This window comes from Gossypium hirsutum, chromosome D04, assembly GCF_007990345.1.
Source record: "Gossypium hirsutum isolate 1008001.06 chromosome D04, Gossypium_hirsutum_v2.1, whole genome shotgun sequence".
In the NCBI taxonomy this organism is placed as follows: Eukaryota; Viridiplantae; Streptophyta; class Magnoliopsida; order Malvales; family Malvaceae; genus Gossypium; species Gossypium hirsutum.
In genome coordinates, this window is record NC_053440.1 from 18097982 (window position 1) to 18120847 (window position 22866).

General features: G+C 31.9%; 3 protein-coding genes across 10 annotated transcripts; all 3 read left to right on the plus strand.

Moving 5' to 3' along the window:
* Positions 1–290: 290 nt before the first annotated feature.
* LOC107899431 (zinc finger CCCH domain-containing protein 11) lies at positions 291–5390 on the plus strand. Its single transcript, XM_016825143.2, has 8 exons — positions 291–660; positions 1613–1697; positions 1803–1943; positions 2036–2124; positions 2834–3022; positions 3179–3309; positions 3387–3486; positions 5028–5390. The coding sequence occupies exons 1-8, from the start codon at positions 484–486 to the stop codon at positions 5214–5216; spliced, it is 1101 nt and encodes a 366-aa protein (XP_016680632.1). The 5' UTR covers positions 291–483; the 3' UTR covers positions 5217–5390.
* Positions 5391–7289: 1899 nt separating this feature from the next.
* LOC107899432 (salt stress-induced hydrophobic peptide ESI3) lies at positions 7290–8502 on the plus strand. Its single transcript, XM_016825144.2, has 2 exons — positions 7290–8151; positions 8247–8502. The coding sequence occupies exons 1-2, from the start codon at positions 8071–8073 to the stop codon at positions 8328–8330; spliced, it is 165 nt and encodes a 54-aa protein (XP_016680633.1). The 5' UTR covers positions 7290–8070; the 3' UTR covers positions 8331–8502.
* Positions 8503–16832: 8330 nt separating this feature from the next.
* Positions 16833–22562, plus strand: LOC107899433 (uncharacterized). 8 transcript variants are annotated; one of them, XR_001684680.2, is made up of 10 exons: positions 16833–17092; positions 17291–17420; positions 17610–17722; positions 17817–18312; positions 18926–19043; positions 19755–19876; positions 20526–20611; positions 21373–21482; positions 21652–21812; positions 22013–22166. XR_001684680.2 is itself a non-coding variant. In XM_016825145.2 (10 exons), the coding sequence occupies exons 3-10, from the start codon at positions 17632–17634 to the stop codon at positions 22067–22069; spliced, it is 1110 nt and encodes a 369-aa protein (XP_016680634.1). In that variant the 5' UTR covers positions 16833–17092; positions 17291–17420; positions 17610–17631; the 3' UTR covers positions 22070–22562. The 8 variants fall into 8 exon arrangements, 6 of the variants coding, with proteins under 6 accessions (XP_016680634.1, XP_016680636.1, XP_016680635.1 ...); XR_001684681.2 differs by having other exon boundaries at positions 21695–21812; XM_016825145.2 differs by having other exon boundaries at positions 21783–21812; positions 22013–22562.
* The last annotated feature ends 304 nt before the right edge of the window (positions 22563–22866 follow it).

Consider the following 22866-nt stretch of genomic DNA (forward strand, 5'->3'; position numbering starts at 1 on the left):
TTATTTCCTCTAACATGAAATTAATTATGTTGTAATAAGATTTTAATTTGACATATTTAATTTTTTTAATTTAGTTAGAACAATTTTACTCGATTTGAAAAAATTTCAAATAAAATTAAAATAATAAAATATGACTCAAAAATTTTATTACTCAATTCAATTGAACACTCATCCAAAGTAAACTCCAACTAACGATTCGACGATATTACGGTTGGTATCCATTTACTCATGGTTTATTTACCCAAAATAAAATGCTAAAAACGCACCTTAAGCTCAAAACCTTTTGCGAGGACAAAGTCGTAATTTGAACTGAATCAAACAAATTCAATCTCTACTCTCCACGCTATAAAATTGAACTCTCTTAAAACCCTAATTCCCAAATCTTCCCTCGCTGCCCGCAAATAAAGTTTCAAATTTTCTCCCATTCTTTTATTAATTTCGATTTAATTATTTTCGTTTTCTGATTCGGTGATTCGCGGAACAATGCCACCAAAGCAGCAAGGGAAATCGAAAGCCGATTTGGCGAAGAAGCAAAAAGTGGTTGAAGACAAAACCTTTGGATTGAAAAACAAAAACAAAAGCAAAAATGTTCAGAAATATGTTCAAAATCTCCAGCAGTCCGTTCAACCCAAAGCCGACCCGTCTAAAGTCGCTGCTAAGGTACCCTACTTTCTATCTCAAAAGCAAAATATTTGAATTCACAATTTTAGTCTGTTATGAAATGATTATTCATTATAAATTCATTTTATGTTTATTATTTACTTATTTTGATATTGAATATTGAAGTAAATGCTTGTTTTAACCCCTTCTTTTGTTTTTATTTTAAAAAAAAAGATTCTTTTTTAATATAAATTCTTTCTCTCTATGGAAACTCTTAAACTTTTATGAATTTACGATTATTTGTTTCTATAGGGAATAGGTATTCGTTGGATAATTCGTTCCATGTTAAATATTTGCATATTTTAATATTGACTGTTGAAGTAAATATTAGTTCTGATAATTTTTTTGGGTATTTAGAACAAAACTAAGTTTTTTCGAAATGCACATTTTTATACAACAATGGTTATATTTGAAAATACAATGCATTTTAGCGCATCTATGCTAATAATAAAATTATTATTTATTTCATTGCTATAATGGAATACTTTGACTAAATTTAGTATCACAAGTGAAGTGACACCTATTTCAATTGGGTATGGTGTCACGAGTGAAGTGACACAAACTGAGTTTAGTATCACAATCAAGTGACACTTCCAGTTGAGTTTAGTGAGACTAACTCAAAAAAGGTTTCAGAATCATTAAATTAAAGAATGAAGAGGTAATTGTGTAATTTAAAATTTTTATATCTAAAAAATATTTATGAAAATATATATTTATATTTTAAATTAATAGTAATTTTTGAAATGGATGGTATTTTAAGGGAGAGATCAGAGATTTTTGTTTTGTTTTGTTTTGTTTTTAAAGAGCGGAAGTTATTTTGCTTAAAGATCTTTTTAGATTAGAAGGTAAAAGTAAAATTGATTTTAGGTTTTTTTTGCTTGAGTTGGTGTCCGGTTAACTTGTGAGACCAAATTCTTCCTTTAAAGAATTCGCAAATTGTTATGATGAACAGAAAAAGAAAGAAGAAGAGAAAGCTAGGGAGAAGGAGTTAAATGATTTGTTTAAAATTGCTGTTACACAACCAAAAGTGCCTCCTGGTACGTATAGTTTTTGTTTTTGGAGCTTAATTATCCGTTTGTTTTGTGTTTTATATTTAAAATCTGGGTTTGTTTAGTCGATAACTGAAGTTGTGTATTGGATAGGTGTGGATCCCAAGTCGATAGTGTGCGAATTTTTTAAAGCAGGACAATGTACGAAAGGGTTTAAGTGCAAGTTCTCTCATGATTTGAATGTTCAACGGAAGGGTGAGAAGATTGATATTTACAGTGATAAGCGTGATCAAGGTAACTGATAAACATATAGTTAGTATGCAATGATTTGACTTTTTGCTGTACCAATGGGATTTTGATTTCTTTTTGGGATTGTTTTCCCTAAGAAACGATGGAGGACTGGGATCAAGAGACACTTGAGAAGGTTGTTGAATCAAAGAAAACAGAGTATAACCAGAATAAGCCCACCGAGATTGTATGTAACTCTTTCTTTCTCAATCTTTCATTTCATAAGTTGTTGGTTGTATTCCACTGTTTATATTTTAAAATTTCTGCTCTGCTCTCTTGTATCTTCCCTCTGCGTTGAAGTATAGCAATTTAATAATGCTTTTGGAAGTAGAGTTTAGTGTAATGAGGAGCAAAAACTTAGAAGTTAGAAAATTATGTTGGCAATCAGGTTTCGTTGGGTGGACTCAGTTTTTTTTACACCTAATGATGATAATCACTAAGTGTTAATTCTGTCTGGTAATGGTTGTTTTTTTTCACTTGGAAGAATAAAACCTATGTTATTTGAACTTGGGTGTGAGTGCCGGATGTAGATGTGTGTCTGACACGGGCATGCTCGACTTTTTCTATGTTTCCCCTTGAATTTTGAGAATCCTTGACGGATCTTATCTCCAATCTCATATTAGACACAGGTGTTGGGCTCAGGTATTTCCAAAAAGAATGAAGAGTCGAGCAACATAATTAAATACCAGCTAATGACCAACTCCGTTGACATAGTTTGAGGTTATTTCCCCTTTTGGCTTTGATTCTTCTCAACTTAACTGACAAGCCATTCTTAACAAATCCCATGTCTTTCTATTGTTCATGTTTGAGAGGATTTATTATTTGTGATCTGACTTCTTCATGTGGTTAGATATGTGTACCAATTCAACTTTACTTTTATAATACTTGTGACACAGGTGTGCAAACACTTTCTGGAAGCTGTCGAAAAGAAACAGTATGGTTGGTTCTGGGTATGCCCAAATGGTGGCAAGGATTGTCACTACAGACATGCCCTTCCACCTGGATATGTTTTGAAATCTCAAATGAAAGCTCTTTTGGAGGAAGAGAGTGAGAAGATTACTATTGAGGAAGAGATCGAAAACCAGGTAAATTATCTTATTTTTGTGGCGAAGTTGTGATTTGATCCTTTTCTTTTTTTCTTTCTTCCCTCAATGAAAGGACCATTTAGCTCATATGTGTAAACTAGTTATTGTTTTTTGTACCGGTATTTGATCATTGTGTAATTGTTTCTTTTTTTTCAGCGTTCTAAAACAACATCATCGACACCAATGACTACTGAGCTATTTATGCAATGGAAGACGAAAAAGATGGAAGAAAGAGAGGTTAGTTTGGCTGCGCAACGAGCAGACAGGGCTAAGAATGATCGCATGAGGTATTATCTTCCTGCTGGTTGATCGGTGTTAACATCTCCCATTTGAGGAATCTTATTTATTTGTTTGTCAATTTCAGTGGTCGTGAATTGTTTCTCTCGGATGCAAGTTTATTTGTGGATGATGCTGAGGCGTATGAGGCATACCATAGAGAAGAACCTGAGGATACTGAGCAGAAGGTAATTCTTATACTATCAATCTTTGTTACCATTGATAACACTGTCAGCCAAAAACTTGTTTTTCTAGTCAGTAGTCGGTCTACATTGCTCTTCTATCTCCCTCTCTGTCCACCTAGGGATGGCAATAGAGTGGGGTGAGACAAGGTGGTCTTTTGCGACCTGACCCGACCCTACTTTCATGCATCTCGCTCTGATCTCAACTTTATTATAAACTTTAACACCCAAACTTGATCCCAAGAAAGAAAACTCCTAGACCCCACCCTGCCTCAAAACATTACATAATTCTATATATTATTAATTTTTACAAGATCAAATAAGATACATATATACAAATTAAGAAAACCTAATTAAAATTGGTAAAAAAATAGTTCAAATGTTATAAAGTCTTAAAATGGAAAAGAAACCTAATTAAATTGTATAAAGTAGTTATAAAATTAAATAGGGGTATTTTGGTAATTTTCTTGGGCATGTTTGATTTAAGCCCACCCTACCCAAACCCAAAATTCAATTGAATACCTGCCAGCCTGAATCCAAAATTTAATTGAGAATCCACATCACATCAAACCCAATAAGAAAACCCATCCTATAGAGTCGATTGAATCAGAATCTGATGGGTCTGGATTATTTTGCCATCACTATCTCCACTTACCTACCGCAATGCACGCATGCACAAAAAGCCCTATATGGGAGACATTTTTGCTTTGGAGGAACAGCAACCTTGAGCCTTGTAAATTTTCTTATTTTACTTTGATTTTAATACCTGCCTGCTTTGGAACACAACAGAACATGAATCTAGAACTCTAGATACTTTATATCTACAAGCTATGTTAATTGGACTCCGATGGTGGGTGTCAGGCATGTGTAAGTTTAATGTTTTTCCAAGATTCTCCTTGTATTTGGAGGATCACATCATCATATTCATGTCCAAATAAACATGAACACTGGCACTTCAAGAAAAATGAAGAGTTTTGTGGACTTGCTTATTTATTATTATATGCGGCATGTTAGACATGAAGTGCTGGATTTATCGTGTTTCACAGTGTAGCCATGTATTGAAATATTGGAAACTCATTATTTGATTTGTTCTCTAAACATGCATTGGTGGTGCAACTGCTAATATTACAATTGCACTATCCAGCTATGCTATGCTAACTAGACTTGGGCATAAGTGTCGGATATGATAAACTTTCATCTGTGTCCTGATACATGGTCAAACATGGATGTTGGACGTGTGCTTCAAGAAAAATGAAGAGTTAACATATGGCTACTATGAAGCTGGTTGTGGATTATTCCATGTGTTGGTTACAGGGGGCTTCACCATTGGGGGTTCTTTGGATTTGCAATGCTTTTGAGCTTTGATTGAAACAGAATCTGTTATTTATCTTTGATCTCAGACATCAAATTTTAATTGGTAACACGCTAAAATCGTCTGATTTACAGTGGGTAGAAACTTGTATATTTACTGAGGATGAGGATCATGAAAACTTAAGATGCATTTCATATATTTCTTCTCAGCTCACTTTCAGTGTCTTCAATTTCAGGGCAAGGATGACACAACAGCAGCTGGGCCGAGTGGCACAGCTAGTGTAGCTGCTGATTCTGAAGATATCCTTCTTGATGATGATGACGACGATGATGAACTTGACATGGATGAGCTGAATGAACTTGAAGCTAGTTTGTCAAGAACATCCATTCAAATTCAGGAACCAGGTAATCCAGGTTCATCTTGAGAATCCATTTTTCTTAAAGGGTTAGCATAAAACTCCATAGAATCTTGAAGCATTAAGAGTGTGTAAACCTAACGTTTAACCGGGAATGAGAAACAATTTGTTTGAAACTGGAAAGATGTTCTGTCGTGCACCTTATTTTGGCTCATTAATGTTAGTCAAGTTTTGCTTCTTGTAGCCTCTTCATGCAGCATCTTTAGTTGACAAATAAGCTTCACAATCCAAACATTGGATTTGGGTGTAACTTGTATTTGTTCGACATGGATTTTCTTTTAAATGTTTCTGGAGGGTCATATCTTATTCTCATGTTCAAAAATGTTTCGGAAATGAGTGCTCCAAAGAAGCCGAAGAGTCAGCGCAGTCCTTTGCATTATCAATGGTAGTTTATTCAAACTCTTGGCTTGAAAGTGTTTTAGTATATTCCGTCAATGAAAGTTTTACTTAATTTTAAAAGGAATATACCAAAAACTTTCATGCCAAGAGTTTGAATAAACTAAGTAAAATTTCTTTAAAAAGGGTGATTTGTTTACGGTAACGAGGCTAAATTTGGCAGTGAAGAAAGGTGTTAGGACCTACTACAAGGAATATACTAAAAACTTTCATGCCAAGAGTTTGAATAAACCAAGTAAAATTTCTTTAAAAAGGGTGATTTGTTTACGGTAACGAGGCTAAATTTGGCAGTGAAGAAAGGTGTTAGGACCTACTACGTCCTTTTTTATGTACACTAGTCTTGATTACCGCTGGGGTTTCTAATTTTCTTTATAAAATTTTAGTTAATTAAGGTAAAAATTAACTGTAAATTAAAATTTATTGATTATGAAAATTAAATTTGTTATAATTTTTTAAATCAGGTATAATAAGCTAATGTGAGGGTTAGTTTGTAGATCAATCACTTTAAATAAATTATTTAAATATTAAAAATTTCCTAACATGTTGAATAAATTACTTCTTTTTAAATTTATTAATAAACATGACATGTGTTGACTTAGAAGAATAATTAAAATTTAATATAAAAATAGAATGATGGGATACTGCAATGAACATATTAAAAATAATATATAAAACAAATATTAACCTACAAAAAATCTATAAACTTGTAACAGTAAATTTTATTTTAAATATAAAAATATTAATACAAAATTTAACACATTCTTTTCTCTATTCTTTATTTTCTTCTCCCATTTTCTTTTTATTTTTTTTACTGAATAATAATTTATAATATGTTAAACATATTAAAAATAGCCCAATTGTTTGTTTTGTTTTTTTTAAATTAAGTTCTTTTTTTCCTTTTCATTTCTTTTCTTTGAACCCCAAACAAAGAAAGGTAGAAAAAGAAGCGAGGTGTACATTAGCCAAGTTGATTTATGCAAGATATTAACATACTTTATGTTGCTTAAGCCTAGTTGATCTGAAATGTGAATGTAAAATTTTGTTTAAACTCATCTATATTTACAAAAGATCAAACCAAACCTATTTTAAGACCGTCCATATTATTTTTTAAAAATATTTATATTATTTTAATTAAATATGTAATAATTTTATATATTTTTTATTTATTATAATTTTTTATATAGTTATATTAACATTATTTTAGTGTTTATATTAGAGCGGTATTATATATTCAGCATAAATTTATTTTTTGTGTTATAAATTATATAATATATAAAACTAACATAATATAAAGTATTATAAACTTAAAAAGAGATTGAGTTGAACTTGAGCCTTGAATATTTAAGTCAAAAGGCGACCCATATTTGAGTTGAACTTTTATAGTTGAAAACATTGGATCACATCAGGACTCTTATGAAAATATTATTTTATGCTGATTTTAGCTTTACTTTATAGAAAATTGATTAGATTATAACTCTTATGTAAGTAAAACTTAAGTAGTATTTGTTTAGGTTGATGTAACTTTTAATGCTGCGTTTTGTTTTTTCTTAGAGAACTTTTAGAAAATGGATTAATTTTTTGAGAAGACATCATTTTTAGTGTTTGGATGACTCTGTGCAAAATATTTTTTATTGTTAGAGAGAGAAATTATTTTCTAAAAATTATTCTTAGTGACATGTAAGCCTGTTTTCTATTCGAGTCAAGCTTTGAATAGAATTTTTGAAACCCAATCCTAACTCGGTTATATATGCATATATTTTTATATTTTATAGATACAAATTTTTAGTATAGAAAATTAACCCCAAACTCAAATATTTTAAACCCAAAATCCAAACTCATTCTTACACAAAAACCAAGCCCAAGCCCAAGCCCAAACCCAAACCTAGGAGGCGGCAGATGGCTCGTCTGGTGCAACTCGTGTCTCTTGTGCTCGGATTCTTTCTTTGTCAAATTATGCTGTACTGAGTGCATTGCCATTCACATATGCTCCGGCTAGTGTAATATATGATATGACGTTTTTCACTGATGTTAATTCCTAGAGGAGAGGACCTAGAGAATTGTTTAATTGAATGTATTTCTTTCTGCTGCTTAATCATATCGATGTCGTATAGGGGATTATCAGCTCCTGATAATTGTTTTGGTTCCTCGTGAATTTGATCTGTAAAGAATGAATGCTAATGATGTTCTTTTGCCAAAACTGGCTTGTTCAGTTAATCAAAATGGAATCCATAACTTTTCAGGTTGGACTTGACGTGAATAATAAAAATATATTCAAATGGGAAAATGGTAAATTAAGTTTGCTTGGAGCCGAATAAGAATTTATGATTGGAGTAAAATCCAAATCCGAATGCAAAGGGGAATGATCGCCATCTGTAAGGTCTAAGCTCCATAATTTTGCCACCTGTCCTTCAGCCCTGCTATTTGAAGCCGAAGAAATGGAAAAGAAATTGAGTTTAATTTGGAAAAAATGGGTTCAGAGACTTTGATTGAAGTGATTCTTGCAATTCTTCTTCCTCCTGTTGGAGTTTTTCTTCGTTATGGCTTAGGGGTATTTCACTTTCCCTTTCTCTTTCTCTTCATATATATATATATATATATATATTGGTATATGATGTGGATTACAAAATGATGATGGGTTGGCAGGTGGAATTCTGGATTGATTTGGTGCTGACATTGGTGGGTTATCTTCCAGGAATTATATATGCAATTTATGTATTAGTAGTATAGCAAAGTGCAGATATTTTCTGCTTTTGTTTTATAATTTGGTGTATTTTAGGTTTAGATCTTGATGGAAATTAGCTGTGTTTTCAGTTAATGAGATATGTTTTCTTCCATGAGTATCTCAATTGTAAAGCAAAGGATTAGAAGTGATTTGATTTTATAAACATCTTTTCCTGCATTTTTTTTTATTCTTTATCAATAAGCATTAATATTTGGTATCTACATTATTAGATTGAATTTGATTATCAAAAACCTTGTAAAGAAGATATCCTTTTAGCCTACATTCTCTCCTAATTCTCATTCTATTTCTTCTTTAATAAATATTAATCACTTTCTACCATACCCTGAAAATTTGTAGATAGGCTCTTCCTTCCTCTCATCCACCACCGCAATTTACTTTACAGCATTTTCCTTTATTTTACATATTCCCACTCCCCCTTGCTCGACCACACTGCCTCATAACCCATTCATCCATGGCCCTCCACATCAGGTTTCTTCTTTTTCTCCACACAACTTGGATTCTCATAAGTGATGATCTTAACTTTTATAAAATCAAGATTTGGGCAAATTTCTGAACATGGATTTGGATTTCAACAAATCCCAGAAATTTTTTAAAATTCTCAAAATTCAAATATCATAAACTTTTCTTCTAAATTGAAAACTATATCCTTGCTCTCACTTTTTCTTTTTGGTTTTTTCAAGTTTCCAATACAATTTTCTTTTCAAAAATAAATTATTAGTTTAAGGGTAAAAGAATTTACTAAAAAATATTAGTAATTTTTCTTGATCATAAGAACTCAAAAGATTTTTTTTATCAAATTTAAAATATATTTTTATTTTTTTTAAATTACTGGCATGCCATGTCCATTTTCTTGATTTTTCTTGACGGATGGATATTTTTTCTTGATCATATGAACTCAATAGGATGACTTCTTTTTTTTTTAATACATAATTTAAAATTCGTATATTACAATTTGTAATATCCCATACCTGATCAAATCTTATTTGAGCTATAAAATATTATATTCGTTGTCAGAGCAACTATAATCTTATTTATAAATCACTTGAATAATTTATACGTATTATTAAGCTTAACACATAATTACATCATGCTATGCAACCAAATCTGAGATTCAAATGTGTTGAAAAATATGGACATCACGTATATAACAAAAGTAATTGCAAGTGATACGAACCTGATTACGGGGGTAATTGAGTCGTTGAAATGCCCAATCGTCAAATTAAGTAGTTCTCGTTTCGGTTTAACAAAAGGTTTATATTTTAAAGAAAATGGTTTAAAACCGCGGATAAAAATGAAGATAGGTTGAATAGATGGATATAACGAACTTAAAACAAGAATAAACCTTTAATAGAAATTAAAGACTTGATTCTTAAACGTTTCAAGGTGATTGGCGGAAAGTTGGATAGAACCGAGACCCGCTATCTAGTAAGATAGGAACCAACGGTATAAGGGATGAACGCCATACTCGAAAGTGATAAGTTCAAGAATGGGGATAGGATGACGCTACTAGCAATGCTAAATAAGTCAGATCAAATCACCAAGAACAATGAGAGTTGGAAAAAAACTCACAAAGTCTGAAATATTTCATAAAATATCAAGATGAATAAAGTTGATCAAGTTGTGTAAGTTGTGTAACCTTCAAACAATTTACAAGAAGCTATTTATAAGCTGCCAGTAGTCCAATCGAATAGCCACATGAATAATTCTATCTTAAATGCAATCTATTGACTTAATTTTAGCTGAAAACATCCAATGTATGATTTCAATAATCGGTTGTCCATTGAGTTCCACGAGCAATCTTGATGAGATACCCTTTGGTGTGCACGAACAGCCTTTGAGCTGACTTGAATTAATTGATACTGAAAATGCATTTAGATGGTTGGTCAAAGGTGTTTAATGGCTGAGTAAAAACTCCCTTGAGGCTGCCGAATACATGAACAGAAATTGAATGGAAATGGAATTGGTTTATGAACTTAGTAGATTCATGCTCAACCGAATGGTCATGGGTGTGAACATTGAGCCTGGAACGGTCACTAGAGTTGATGGCTGATCAATCATTAAAATTGGTTCATGAAATTCATGCTTCAGCCGAATGGACACTTTCATCCCCTTTGGCACGTTCATGCATGCTCAGCTAAGATGTTTATTAGTTGAAATAAATTCTACCTTAATGCATGAATCGACAAGTGAATCGAGATGGAACGCCGAATGGTCATAGGGGCTGGCTGTTCAGCTCACAATTGTCGGCTCTTTGTTTTCATGAAGAGCCAACTGAATAATGCACAATCAACTCCTAAGTTGCATTCACATGCAGGTGTATGGTCCTTCATTAACTAGCTTCGATGTATCAGTTAGATACATGAATTCCCATATGTATGTTCAGCCGCCTGAATGTCTAGCTGCTTGCTGCCTTTAATTGCCGTACATTGAGCCTATTGAACTTAAAACAAGAATAAACCTTTAATAGAAATTAAGGGCACGTTTGGTTCGCTGTAATGGAATAGAGTTGTAATTAAATAGAACTGTAATGGAATAGAGCTGTAATAAGTAATTCAATTATTTGGTTGAATAGAATGGAATAGAACTGTAATAGTATTCTTGTGTTTGGTTGAATGGAATGATGTTGTAATGGAATAGGGCTCTAATTGAATAGAATTGTAATGGGATAGAGCTATAATCAGTAATTCAATTATTTGGTTGAATGGAATGAAATAGAGTTGTAATAGAATTCTTGTGTTTGGTTGAACGGAATAGATGTCGTAATAGTATAAGAAAAAAACTTAAATAACCAAAGTACCCTTAACAGAATTTTTGTAGGTAGATGATTATTGTTATTAAATTTTAATAAAATTATTGTTAAATATATTTTAATAAAAATAAATAATTTAATTATATTTTAACATAATTATTATTAAATACAATTTAATAAAATAATATATAATTTAATAGCATTCCTAATATAATTATTAATAATATTTAATAATAATTTTAATATAATATTATTATTAAGAATATTCTCACCTGTTCTCTTAGGTCACAATAGTCAATATAAAAATGAGTTTAACATACGGTATGATAATCACTACAGTAAAATAGGTTTTTAGCGGCGTTTATAGCGGCATTTAAACCAAAAACGCCGCAGAAGATCAAGTTTTAGCGGCGTTAACACAAAAACGCCGCAATAAATGATAATTAGCAGCGCTACAAACAAAACGCCGCAATAGATCATGAATTAGCGACGCTTCCTGTAAAACGCCGCAAAGATTTTGTGCAAAACGGCTTTGTTTTTCTCCTTTTATTGTTTTAGTGGTGCTTATTAAAAAAATGCCGCAAAAGATCGGGATTTAGTGGCGCTTTATTAGAAACGCTAGTATAGATCAAGAATTAGCGGCGATTCTTATAAAACGCCGCAAAAAATTGTGCAAAACAACTCCGTTTTTTTTTCTTTTATTGGTTTAGTGGCGCTTTTTAAAAAATGCCACAATATATTGGGCTTTAGCGGCCCTAAGGTGAAAACACCGCTATAGATTCCGGCGTTTCTTGTAAAAACGCCGCAAAAAATTTAAGCAAAACGACTTCGTTTTTTTCACTATATTTCTTTAGTGGCGCTTTTTACTAAATGCCGCAATAGATTGGGACTTTAGCGGCGCGTTTTACTAAAACGCCGCAAACAGTTGTGCAATACAACTTCGTTTATTGTTCTTCTTTGGTGGAAAGTTTGATAAAACGACGTCGCTTTTCATGAGGTTTAGTGGTATTAGCGGCGTTTTTGTTAAAAATGCCGTAAAAAATTAAATTTTAGGGTTAATTTAGGGATTAGTATTTAAGGTTTATTGTATACAATTTAGGGTTTTAGGGTTCATGATATAATATTTATTATTTTAGGATTAGGGTTTTGAGTTTAGGGTTTATGGTGTAGGTTTAAGGCTTGGGTTTGAGGTTTAAGGTTTAGGGTTTATGTTTTAGTGTTAAGATCAGGTTAGTGTTTACGGCTTATAAGATATAGAAGTTTAGTGTTTTAGGGCTTGATGTTTATGGTTTAGTGTTAATGATTTAAGGTTTACAATGCATGGTTCTGAGTTTTGGATTTAGGATTTAGAGTTTAAGGTTTAGAGTTTAGTATTTAGTTTTACGGGCTTTAGGGTTAATTACTTTTGTGATACCAAATTCAAAAAAATTACAAATACTTTTTGTTTTTTACTTCTTATTATGTTTTTAGGGTTCTAAGTGATACAAATGCTTAGTTTATTGACTCGTTGTGGCATATATGTTATGATGAAACAAATTAATTGTGTTATTTACATTCGTTTATTAACTTAAAAATAGAGCATAAATTTAAAATTGTAATACATTATTTGAATAATATCAATAATTTATAAATTCGAATGTTGATAAAATTTAAATTATACACTCTTTAAGATTTATAAAATTTATTAAATTTTAACAATTAAAAATAATGTATTAAATCTGTATCATATTTTTACATAATATTATTGAAATAATATTAATAATGTCATAACAATGTATTGCTTAAAAATAATGTCATATGAATGTATCAAATTCATAAATCTATTAAAAATTTGAAAACTTATAAACTTATTAATATATATTTAAAAAGTGAATAATTAGTGGCATTTTCCTGAAAAAACGCCGCAAAATCTAAATATTAGTGACGTTTTGTCAATAAACGCCGCAGAGAATATAATAAAAATGGAATGAAACAGCGCTGTTTCATTGACGAATTAAATATTAGTGGCGTTTTTTCTCCAAACGCCGTAAAAGTTGTAAAATTAGTGGCATTTCCTTGTAAGCGTCGTAAAAGTTGGAATAGAAAATGGGGTCATTTTAAACATATATCAGTTGTGGACTGAATCCCCGCTCCCAGCCACAAATCCTCTATCTGTCGAAATCCCTAATTCTTTTTTTCTATTTGCGATTTCTTACATGCGATTCTTCAATTGAAAAGCTTCAGTGTTCCGTTGTTCGGTTTCTTGCAAACTTATAAGGATTATTTAGCTTCATTGTTTCGGTTTCTTGCTAACTTACATAACCCACACAGAGAAGACGGAGAAGGTGGCCAGACATTCGGATTCTGTCGTCTGGGGAATCAGTATTTAAGGTTCGATTTCCTGATTCTGCACATTTAAACATTGGGTTTTCTTGTCTTTGTTAATTTTTTTGTTTGTTATTTGTTGATGACCTTGAAATGTCTTGAAATCGTCTTCTCTGTGTATAAGGTTTTCGATCGTTTCATTTTTCTTCATCGTCGCGAAGGTATTGTAAAGCTTTCACTTCTTTTATATTGGGAATGCTTTCATTGGTTTGGAGTAAATGTTATGTTGTTGGTGACGACAGTTTGGAGTAAATGTTATGCTTTCATTTCTTTTCTGTTGGTGTCGATGAAATCATGTGCTTGTTTTTTTTAGTATGAAATTTTGATGTGTAATTTAGGTTTTATTTTATTAATTGATAAAAAAAAGTTGTTACAAGTTTATGATGATTACATTTCCAAGTAATTAATTCGATTTTAATGGATTTTTATGAGACTATGTTTCTCAAAATTTTAATGACAGATTCCTTCAATTTAGGTTTTGGGGTTCGTAAGAGTAGTATAAAATCTCAAAAAAGAAATTCAAAAAATCAAAAAAGAAATCATGAATTTAGGGTTTGGATTTTAATTGGTTTTTGTAGCTAAGATGGTACCTTCTATTGGTTTTTGCTGCTAAGATGGTACCTTTTATTGATTTTTGCTGCTAAATCAACCATGTTTGGAGGCCGAACTCTATAACCCCAAATGGCTAAGAGCTCATCCATACCATTGACTTTCTCATCATAATCTGGTTTGCACATTATGCATAATCTGGATTTCCACATCATTTAAGCATATGAGTTTCTTTAAATCACTATTTTTTAATTTAAGAATGTGAGTTAAAATATAATGTTGGGTTCCACTTTTATTTTCTAGTTTGTATCTTAAATTATAATGTTCTAACTATGACTCGTAATTGCATGTAAACTTATTCATAATCACATTTAGACTTTGCTTAAATCACAAATTGTACCTCATGTGTTCGGTTTTCTTTGTTGAAAATAAATTCTTTTACTTGATAACAGTTCTTGTAGCTTAGAAAGGAATATGAACACAAAATTTTCCCTTTCTCTAGCATGTTTTTTCTGCAGCAACTTCGTGCAAAAAACGCAATCATATAATTAATTGAAAAGAACTATGAGTTTTTGAATAACATAGGACTATGAGTTTTGATTTTTTATTTCACATATGAAAAGAACTAAAGTTATTAAAATTTAGTAACTTTTATGTAAAATTTGAAGGTTTTTATTTCACCAAAAGATTGCTATAAATAATTAATTTATTAAAGAGTATACCTTATAATTAATTGTTGTTATCATGTTATCATAAAAGATAAAATAAAATATAAAAAATATGTTTTCTATTAAAATTGACTATTAAAATAAAATGTTATTAAAGGATTATCATACCGTATGTTAAACTCATTTTTATATTGGCTATTGTGACCTAAAAGAACATGTGAGATGCTAGATTGAAGCAAATATATTAGGCATTGAAATATTCTTAATAATAATATTATATTAAAATTATTATTAAATATTATTAATAATTATATTAGAAATGTTATTAAATTATATATTATTTTATTAAATTATATTTAATAATAATTGTTGACACCATTTTTTTGATAAAATGGGATCAACTTAGATTTTAAAAATGAAAACAAAAACAATAGTTGCCACCAATCCTTTTTGATGAAGTGTGATCGAATCACCTCGAAAAGTGATTTTTTTAATAAACGATTTGATTTTATTAAAACAACAATTTTGGTCCACGAAATTCAGAGAAACATGTTTGGGAGTCGGTTACGTACCAAGAAGAATTAGCACCCTCGTAACGCCCAAAAATTAGTACCTAGTTGATTAATTAATGTCTTAGTGTCGAAGATTGAAAACTTTAAAGATATTTAAAATACGATCCTTTATTGAAATGTTAAAAATTTTTGAGAAACAAACTTTTTCACGTTAATCGAGAAAAAGAATTATATCCAGTAAGTTAAGATACAATGTCTTGAATTCTCGATGCGCAAGTGAATGCCAAAATTTTATTTATTTAAAAGATATTTAGCCATCTCGGATTTTAAAAAGGGATCACGACCAGTAAGTTAAGACGCGATCTTTTTTAATTCCCGAGATCGTTTAAAACTTGAGTTTGAAAAGATTCGTGAATTTAGACTCGTTGTGAAAATCGAAACTCCGTAAGTTAAGGATGATCTTCTCGAATCTAAACACAAGATTTCGCTTATTCAAAAATTATAATTTATGCATTGAATAAAATTAGTGTAACACGAAATAATAGAAATGAGACAATGTGTCAATATGGGTAACAAAATAAAAATGAATACGATGGCATAAGCCTAAATAATACGAGCAATAGCAGCAAAAATGAAATAAATAAAAAATACAAACCAATAACATACAAGATAACAAGCATGTAAGTGCATAAAAGTAAAACGTTCTTTCAAAATAATAATGAAAAAGTAAAAAAAGTCAATAAAGAAAATGAATGAAATTATAAAAATGTAACAAAGATATATGTTTGTACATTATAAAAATTATAAGATATATATATATTCAAGTATGCATGTATATTTATGAAAGTTAAAAAAAATATGTACATAAATATATATAGACATGTATATAAGTTAAAAAGTAAGTATGCATATATACATATATATGTATATGCATTAAAATATATGAATATATATGTATACGTATGTAAAAGTGTGCATCATGGAAAAATATATGTATATAACAAATAAAAATATGTACGTAGATATATATATTATAAAAATGTATATGTATATATAACAAAACTTGGAATCAAAAGAGTACCTGGCAATAATAATAATAATAATAATAATAATAATAATAATAATAATAATAATAATAATAATAATAATAATAATAGTGATGTTATGTAACAGCAATAACGATACAAACTAATTTAGAAATAAAATAACTAGAATCACAAATGACGGATCAAGTTGAAATTAAAACAAAATTTGGGGCCAAAATCAAAGAAAAGAAAACAGAAAAGGATTAAATCAGGACGTACGAAAGGTGGGGGGGCCAAACGGGAAATATTCCATGTTGATTAAACGGTGCCGTTTCAGAGAGGCGCGTGCACATGGCCTATGGGCCAAATTGAAACAAAAGAAAAATCTTATGACCAAAATTAAGTAAAAAAAAAACTGCATTGAATATGCCGCAAAATTGGAGGGACTAGTTGAAAAAATAATCCCATAAGCGAAAACACGCGAATCCTCCCCCCAGGGTCGGGTCACCGCGCGGGTCAGGACCAAAACGACGTTGTTTTGGCTCCTGACCCCTCTTGCAAAAACGGCGCCGTTTTGATTAGGGTATTTAAGTTAAAAAAATTAAAAAAAAAACATTCGGCCCCTCATTTAAAAAAAAAAACTGAATCCTTCCCCTCTTCTCACAAAACCCCCTACTCCGGCCTGAGGTTCCGGCGCACCTCCGCCGTATCCCCGCCGGAGGCGGCGGTCGGAGGTGCAAAATGGGGTCATTCTAGCCCCGTTTGAAGCCGATCATTCCTTGGAACCCGGATTCGAGGTTGGGTTCATTAAAAAATGGGCCAAAACCGAAGGGAAAAGGAGGAATCTGTTCGTTTTCCCCCTTCTCCGGCGCGGCGCAGGTAAGGCCTTTCTTTTGTTTCTTTGTTAGTTAGTGTAAAAAGGTAAAAATAAAACAAGAAAATAAAGATAGAAAGGATATTCGAACACCAAAAAAAATCACCTTTTTTCTCTGATTTTCTTAATAATCCAAAGGCCAGTGGCCATTACAATGTTTTTTTTTCCTATATAGCCGATTTGGCTAACTTCTACTTTGGCAGTGTATTTGGTCAATTTTGCAGCTGATTGACGTGGAGCAGGTGGCGCAGAGAGCAGGCGCGGCGCCGGTCAGAGGGCAGGTGGACGAAGATTTTTCCATTGTAAATGGGCCTGGGTGTTTTGGGGCTTGTAGTGAGTTATTTGGGTAGTTAGGCTTGTTGGGCCCGAATAAATTTGAGCTTGTACAATAATTATGTTAAAATATAATTAAATTATTTATTTTTGTTTTTATTAAAATATATTTAACAACCCAACATAAAAATTCTATTACACCTCTATTTTATATAAATCTAAAATACGAATGTCACTGCAATTTCTCAGTCCAACGCTGCCACAGCAAAAGATGAGCGGCATGAGATTTCTCTACAGCAACGGCGTCGTTTCTTGCTCCCCCGATGCTACTCCCGTCACTGCTTTCCTTGAATCCCTTCCAGGTACTAAAACCCAAACCCATTTCCATCTCTTTCCATTTTGTTCTTATTGAAAATTTGCAAAACACTTAATTGAATTAACTTTTCCCACTCTCAGGATCTTACACAACAACTAGAACCCATGAAAATGGAACAACCCTTTTGTTTTGGGAAAGGCATTTAAAAAGATTGTCGAATTCTACAAGAATTCTACTAAATTCAAACCCAGAACTCATGTTCAAGGCGAACAAGAAAATCCCATTGTTATTTTCTCCTTTTTCTGTGACTTCATCATTGAAATGGGAGTCAAGGATTCGGTCATTGGTTAGTAATTCATTGAACCAAGTTTTACCCATTGCTCTCAAGGAGAGGTCTAATGGGGAGGAGTTGGCGGTTACTGCTCTTGTTTCTGGGGATATCGAGAAGCTGAAGGCAATGAAGAATGTTGGTGGTGGTGGTGATGATGATAACGGAGCTTTTCAGGTTCTTGATCTTCATTTGCATATAGGGAGTTATATTCCTCCTGTGTTTGGGATCGAAGAAAGTGGAGCACATTTGGCTTTGGTGGGTCGCGGAAGGGATCTTGCCGATGCTAAGTATTCGGATTGGGTAAGGTTAGAATTGCTTATAATTCTTGTGTTAGTATCGTGTCCTTATTTATTTATTTTTTGTCATAATCATATTTAAAATTTTTAATATTTCTATAAATTTCTATGTGAACGTTTCACAATTAAATCATTTTGCTACATTCATATATCCATATCTTTTTCATGTTACTTTTACATCTGCAATATGTTTTAGTTACATTTTTCATGTGTTGTTGGTGTATGATATTGCCAAGTTGCATTTGGAAGAAAATAAGTTAAGATTTTCATGAAAATGTGAAAATTTAAGATGCAGGTGGAAGAAAACCGTAAGTTGACTTATTGGGGTTGTTTCGTCTTTCTTTTTGGTGGATAATTTATGTTAGTCGGACTCGGATGTGAGAGTTAGTTACAAATATATGTCCAACATGGGTATGCACAATTTTTCCCAAAATTCCTATGTATATCGGATAGAAATATCAATGCCAGGATAAGCATTGGACATGGATATCGGATAGAAATATGAAGAGTTGGACCAAGATAATTATATATATATGCATATATATGTGAAGTTTTTGGTTTTCTTTATATCTTTTTGATATTCTGTGATGAACTTTCGATTTGACAACTTTACACTCTGTAGGTTAAGGAAGCCATTGGAGAAATCGAGGCCTCCTTCAGTGACTGAGCTCTTGTTGTCTAACGATGGTGATCGAATACTTGAGGGCTGCATTACAAACTTCTTTGTCATTTGCCAAAGGGTAAGTGGTCAAGAATTCAGAACCTACACTTGGAATGGTTTATATATGTTACTTTGACTCTATTTTTCTTAAAATACTTGTATCCAAGACTTTCTCAACAATAAGTATGGGGATATGATATGACCCTCCAAATACATGGAAAATTTAGAAGAAAAAGAAATTTGCACATATCAGTGCCGGACACTCATACAATTGCCAGAAACAGAATTATGTGAATGACTTGTTTGCTCTAAGCATTGTATTGGGAGTATATGTTTCATGCATCAAATGATTTTCTGGTTATAGATGCCAACTTTAGGAGAAAGATTAAGATAGTAGTTTGACCTATATTGTTCCAATTTTTCATTTTTCTTGAAGTACTTTTGTTCGAGATTTGTGTCCAATGCATATTCAGATATGGGTATGTGGATATGATTATGTGGATATGATTTGGATTCATCAAACACATAGAAAAACATAGGGAAAAAAACCCGTATCAGATACACACTTGTATATGATACTCATACCCAAGTCTAAGAAACATAGGTCTAACAATCTAAGATTGTCAGCCTGGCTGAATTGTAGAAAAATATGGATTTTCATGATATTTTACGACTATTTTATAGCGATTTTCATTCTGTGTTGTGTTGGTGTAGCTATGGGTGTTTATGTGCTTCCTTTGTTCTTCTCTTAATTTTATAATCTGTATTCCCCTATGGCATTTGCTTTTAGGATAAGAGTGAAGCAGAGGGGAAATACCTGGATGACTACAATAATGTGAATTCCGTTGAAGTACAGACGGCGCCTATTTCCGATGGTGTTCTTCCCGGTGTTATTCGGCAACTGGTAATTGAGTAAGCTCTTCTCTCATCTTCGAAATTCAATTTTCTTTTATTAGTTCTTTGTTATCTGAAAGGTATCATTCAACTAAATTCTTTGCTACATATAAATTTAACTTATGTCCCTTGGATTTGGATGTTTGTTAGATATAGGTGTGTCAGATGCGCTTATATCAATTTTTATTTTAGTTTTTTTCATGTATTTGAAGATCATATTCTCATATTCGATGTCCGAAAATGTGTCAAATGTACTGTAAGAAAATGAAGAATCAAAGTTACATAGAATTTACTATATTCATTCAGTATCATTTCTATTTTGTGTCAATGGCATGTTGACTTCGAACCTGTTAACCCTCTACTAAATTATTCGTATCCAATCCTGGTAATGATTTTAGATTCTTACATGATTGATTGCTGGTGCAGCACTCTTGAGGTGGATCAGTGGTATAAGTGTAGGATACAAACATATGTCTACTCAAATTTTTTCAAACATTTTCATGTATTTGAAAGATTCTTGGAAGGTCATATTTTCACAGTCATGTCCAAATGTGTCAGACATGAATGGCAGATACGAGTAATTCAATCTACTAGAATTAAACAAATAATATGCTTCTACTATGATCTCCTGTGCTAAATTGTGAACTTTCCAATCCGATCCGTGCAGAGTATGCCATAGCAAAGGCATCCCAGTTTGTGAAGTTGCACCATCATGGGAAAAACATCGACTTTGGGAAGAGGCATTTGTTACCAGTAAACTATTTTCTTTTTTATATTTTTTGTTTGGATTTGCCATCAATTTTCAGAATTGTACATGCAAATGCACGTGTAGGTTCATGTAATAATCACAGAGCGATGCCATCACCTTTATATGTATGGTTTGTGTCTGACATGTGTATATTCAATTTTTCTAGGTTAATCTACATATTTATAAAACTCAGGGGCAAATTAGTCTCTTTACTGTAAAGTGAGTAATTTAGTCATTGTACATCTAATTCGAAGCAATAGGTAAAATTGTTTTAAAGTGACTGAGAAAATACTGCTGTTCAAAAAATACTTGTGTTTTAAAATGACAGTGAAGAAATGAGCAATTTAGTACTTATCATGTTCTAGAAAATGTTGAATTTTTCTTCTCATGTTACTTTAAAACAAAGTCAGCAGTTTTAAATGTTAAGGGTACTGCGTTTAAAATTTACAAATTTGCTTCAAAATTAAATGTAAAAAGGCTAAGTTGTTCACTTTTGAAGTAGAGGTACCAATGTTCTCTTCAGCCTATGGTACATCGACCTGCTAGGTAGTTTAATCTTTTTATCGAAGGTTTGTCATATATTTGGGAATTATACCTCCATAAATGTGTGTTGGATCCAGGTGTTGGACATGGATGCTTCATAGAAAATGAAAAGAAACAATTAGGATCTGATAATATGCTGAATTAAATCACTAGGCTTTGATTTGTATTGAAGGCTGAAGGTTTAAACAAAAAAATCAATTGAAACAATACACTGTTTTTGCAGATAGCTTGAGAGTTTTACAGCACGTGGAGACTATTAAAGTTCCTCAGCCATGGGAATCTCTCGAATCAAAAAGTTTCGAAGGAATATCATGGATTGAGAAAAAGTTTCAGGTGCGTATCTTTTTTACAATGGCATTAGGGACCTAGGATTTTAAACTGTGTTGTTTTCCTATGTTATTCGAAGTCAAGTTTTGAGTAGCAGACATGAATGTGTCGAAAATGGGTGTCTTCAAACAAAATTTTGAAAATTTTTTCCGTGTAATTGGAGGGGTATTTGAAGGGTTATATCTCATACTCATGCAACCAAAATGCGTTGAACATAGGCGTTGGACACAAGTAATTCAAAGAAATGAAGATTCAGAGCAACATAGGTTTTTTTCTCATAATCGTTCTTCTTTGTTGAAATAGCAGGGTCCCGGGATTATCACAAAAGTCATCCAGGTAAAATTCAATGAGTGCAGGTTATTTTAAACTATACAACTCGTATAAATGTTCACGTGTTTTAGTATTGCACATATTTGGAATAAAATAGAGAGAGAACATATTGAAGTATGGGTTGCCATTTCGCATGAGAAGCCACATTGTTTCTTGACTCATTTTGTTTGTGTTTGTTGATTGTTTATGTTCTAATTGAACTGTAGAAAGGGATCATGGAGAGAGCCAGCACGGAAAGCCACCCATTAAATGAATCCATATAACGGACAATGAAATTTCATGTGTCATAAGATCATCTGTGAGCGAGACGCAAAGCTTGCATCATGCCATAAGCATAAATCCCTGGTTTAATTCGACTGAAACAAAGGTAACTTTGTCTGCTTTTGGGCTAAAGCAGCCATACATGAATGATCGGTCCTCCATTTTTTGAAAAACAAAAATTGGATTGTTTGATCTGGTAGCCGATTAGATTCGGTTCTTCCCAGTAATAACTTGACTTGCATCCGCACAAGAACCATAGTGTCATTTTGGCTATACACTGAATCATATTCTTGTATATTTGCTCTTCATTGCTAATGTGGATGGAAGTTGGGTGTTGTTAAGAGGCTTTAAAACTTGTGATGATAGTAATGCAATGTGAAGGTTCCATGGTAATATTCTTATAAAGTGAGTGTATGTGATTATTTGGAACCTGTTATTTATGAGATGAGCAATAATGGTTTAGAATGCATGCATCCATGCAGGGGTGCTTGAACATATTATGGCTTACCCACCTTGTTTTGATACCCTGTTTCTTTCTCTTTGATTTTCAATCAGAACTATACATGCAATTTCCAACACAGTAAAATGGTTTCTTTCATTCTTAAAAATCAATTAAATAATTGAGCTCCAAGTCAGAGCGCCATAACCGATAATTTGATACATCAATTTTAATTTGGTGTAATTATGCACGTTTATGCATATATTTAAATAAATAAATGCATCAATTTATTTTTATATTAGATAAATGTAATTATTTGTGATTGTAATATGGAAGATAATATTATCAATAATTATGTTT

Bases quoted from the DNA above. Each gene is read 5' to 3' on its own strand.
- LOC107899431 (XM_016825143.2), top strand. From the start codon at position 484: ATGCCACCAAAGCAGCAAGGGAAATCGAAAGCCGATTTGGCGAAGAAG. The intron at 2,125-2,833 runs GTATGTAACTCT...CTTGTGACACAG, and splicing joins AGAATAAGCCCACCGAGATT to GTGTGCAAACACTTTCTGGA. The intron at 3,487-5,027 runs GTAATTCTTATA...CTTCAATTTCAG, and splicing joins CTGAGGATACTGAGCAGAAG to GGCAAGGATGACACAACAGC.
- LOC107899432 (XM_016825144.2), top strand. From the start codon at position 8,071: ATGGGTTCAGAGACTTTGATTGAAGTGATTCTTGCAATTCTTCTTCCT. The intron at 8,152-8,246 runs GTATTTCACTTT...ATGGGTTGGCAG, and splicing joins TTCTTCGTTATGGCTTAGGG to GTGGAATTCTGGATTGATTT.
- LOC107899433 (XM_016825145.2), top strand. From the start codon at position 17,632: ATGAGCGGCATGAGATTTCTCTACAGCAACGGCGTCGTTTCTTGCTCC. The intron at 21,483-21,782 runs GTGCGTATCTTT...TTGAAATAGCAG, and splicing joins GGATTGAGAAAAAGTTTCAG to GGTCCCGGGATTATCACAAA. The intron at 21,813-22,012 runs GTAAAATTCAAT...ATTGAACTGTAG, and splicing joins TTATCACAAAAGTCATCCAG to AAAGGGATCATGGAGAGAGC.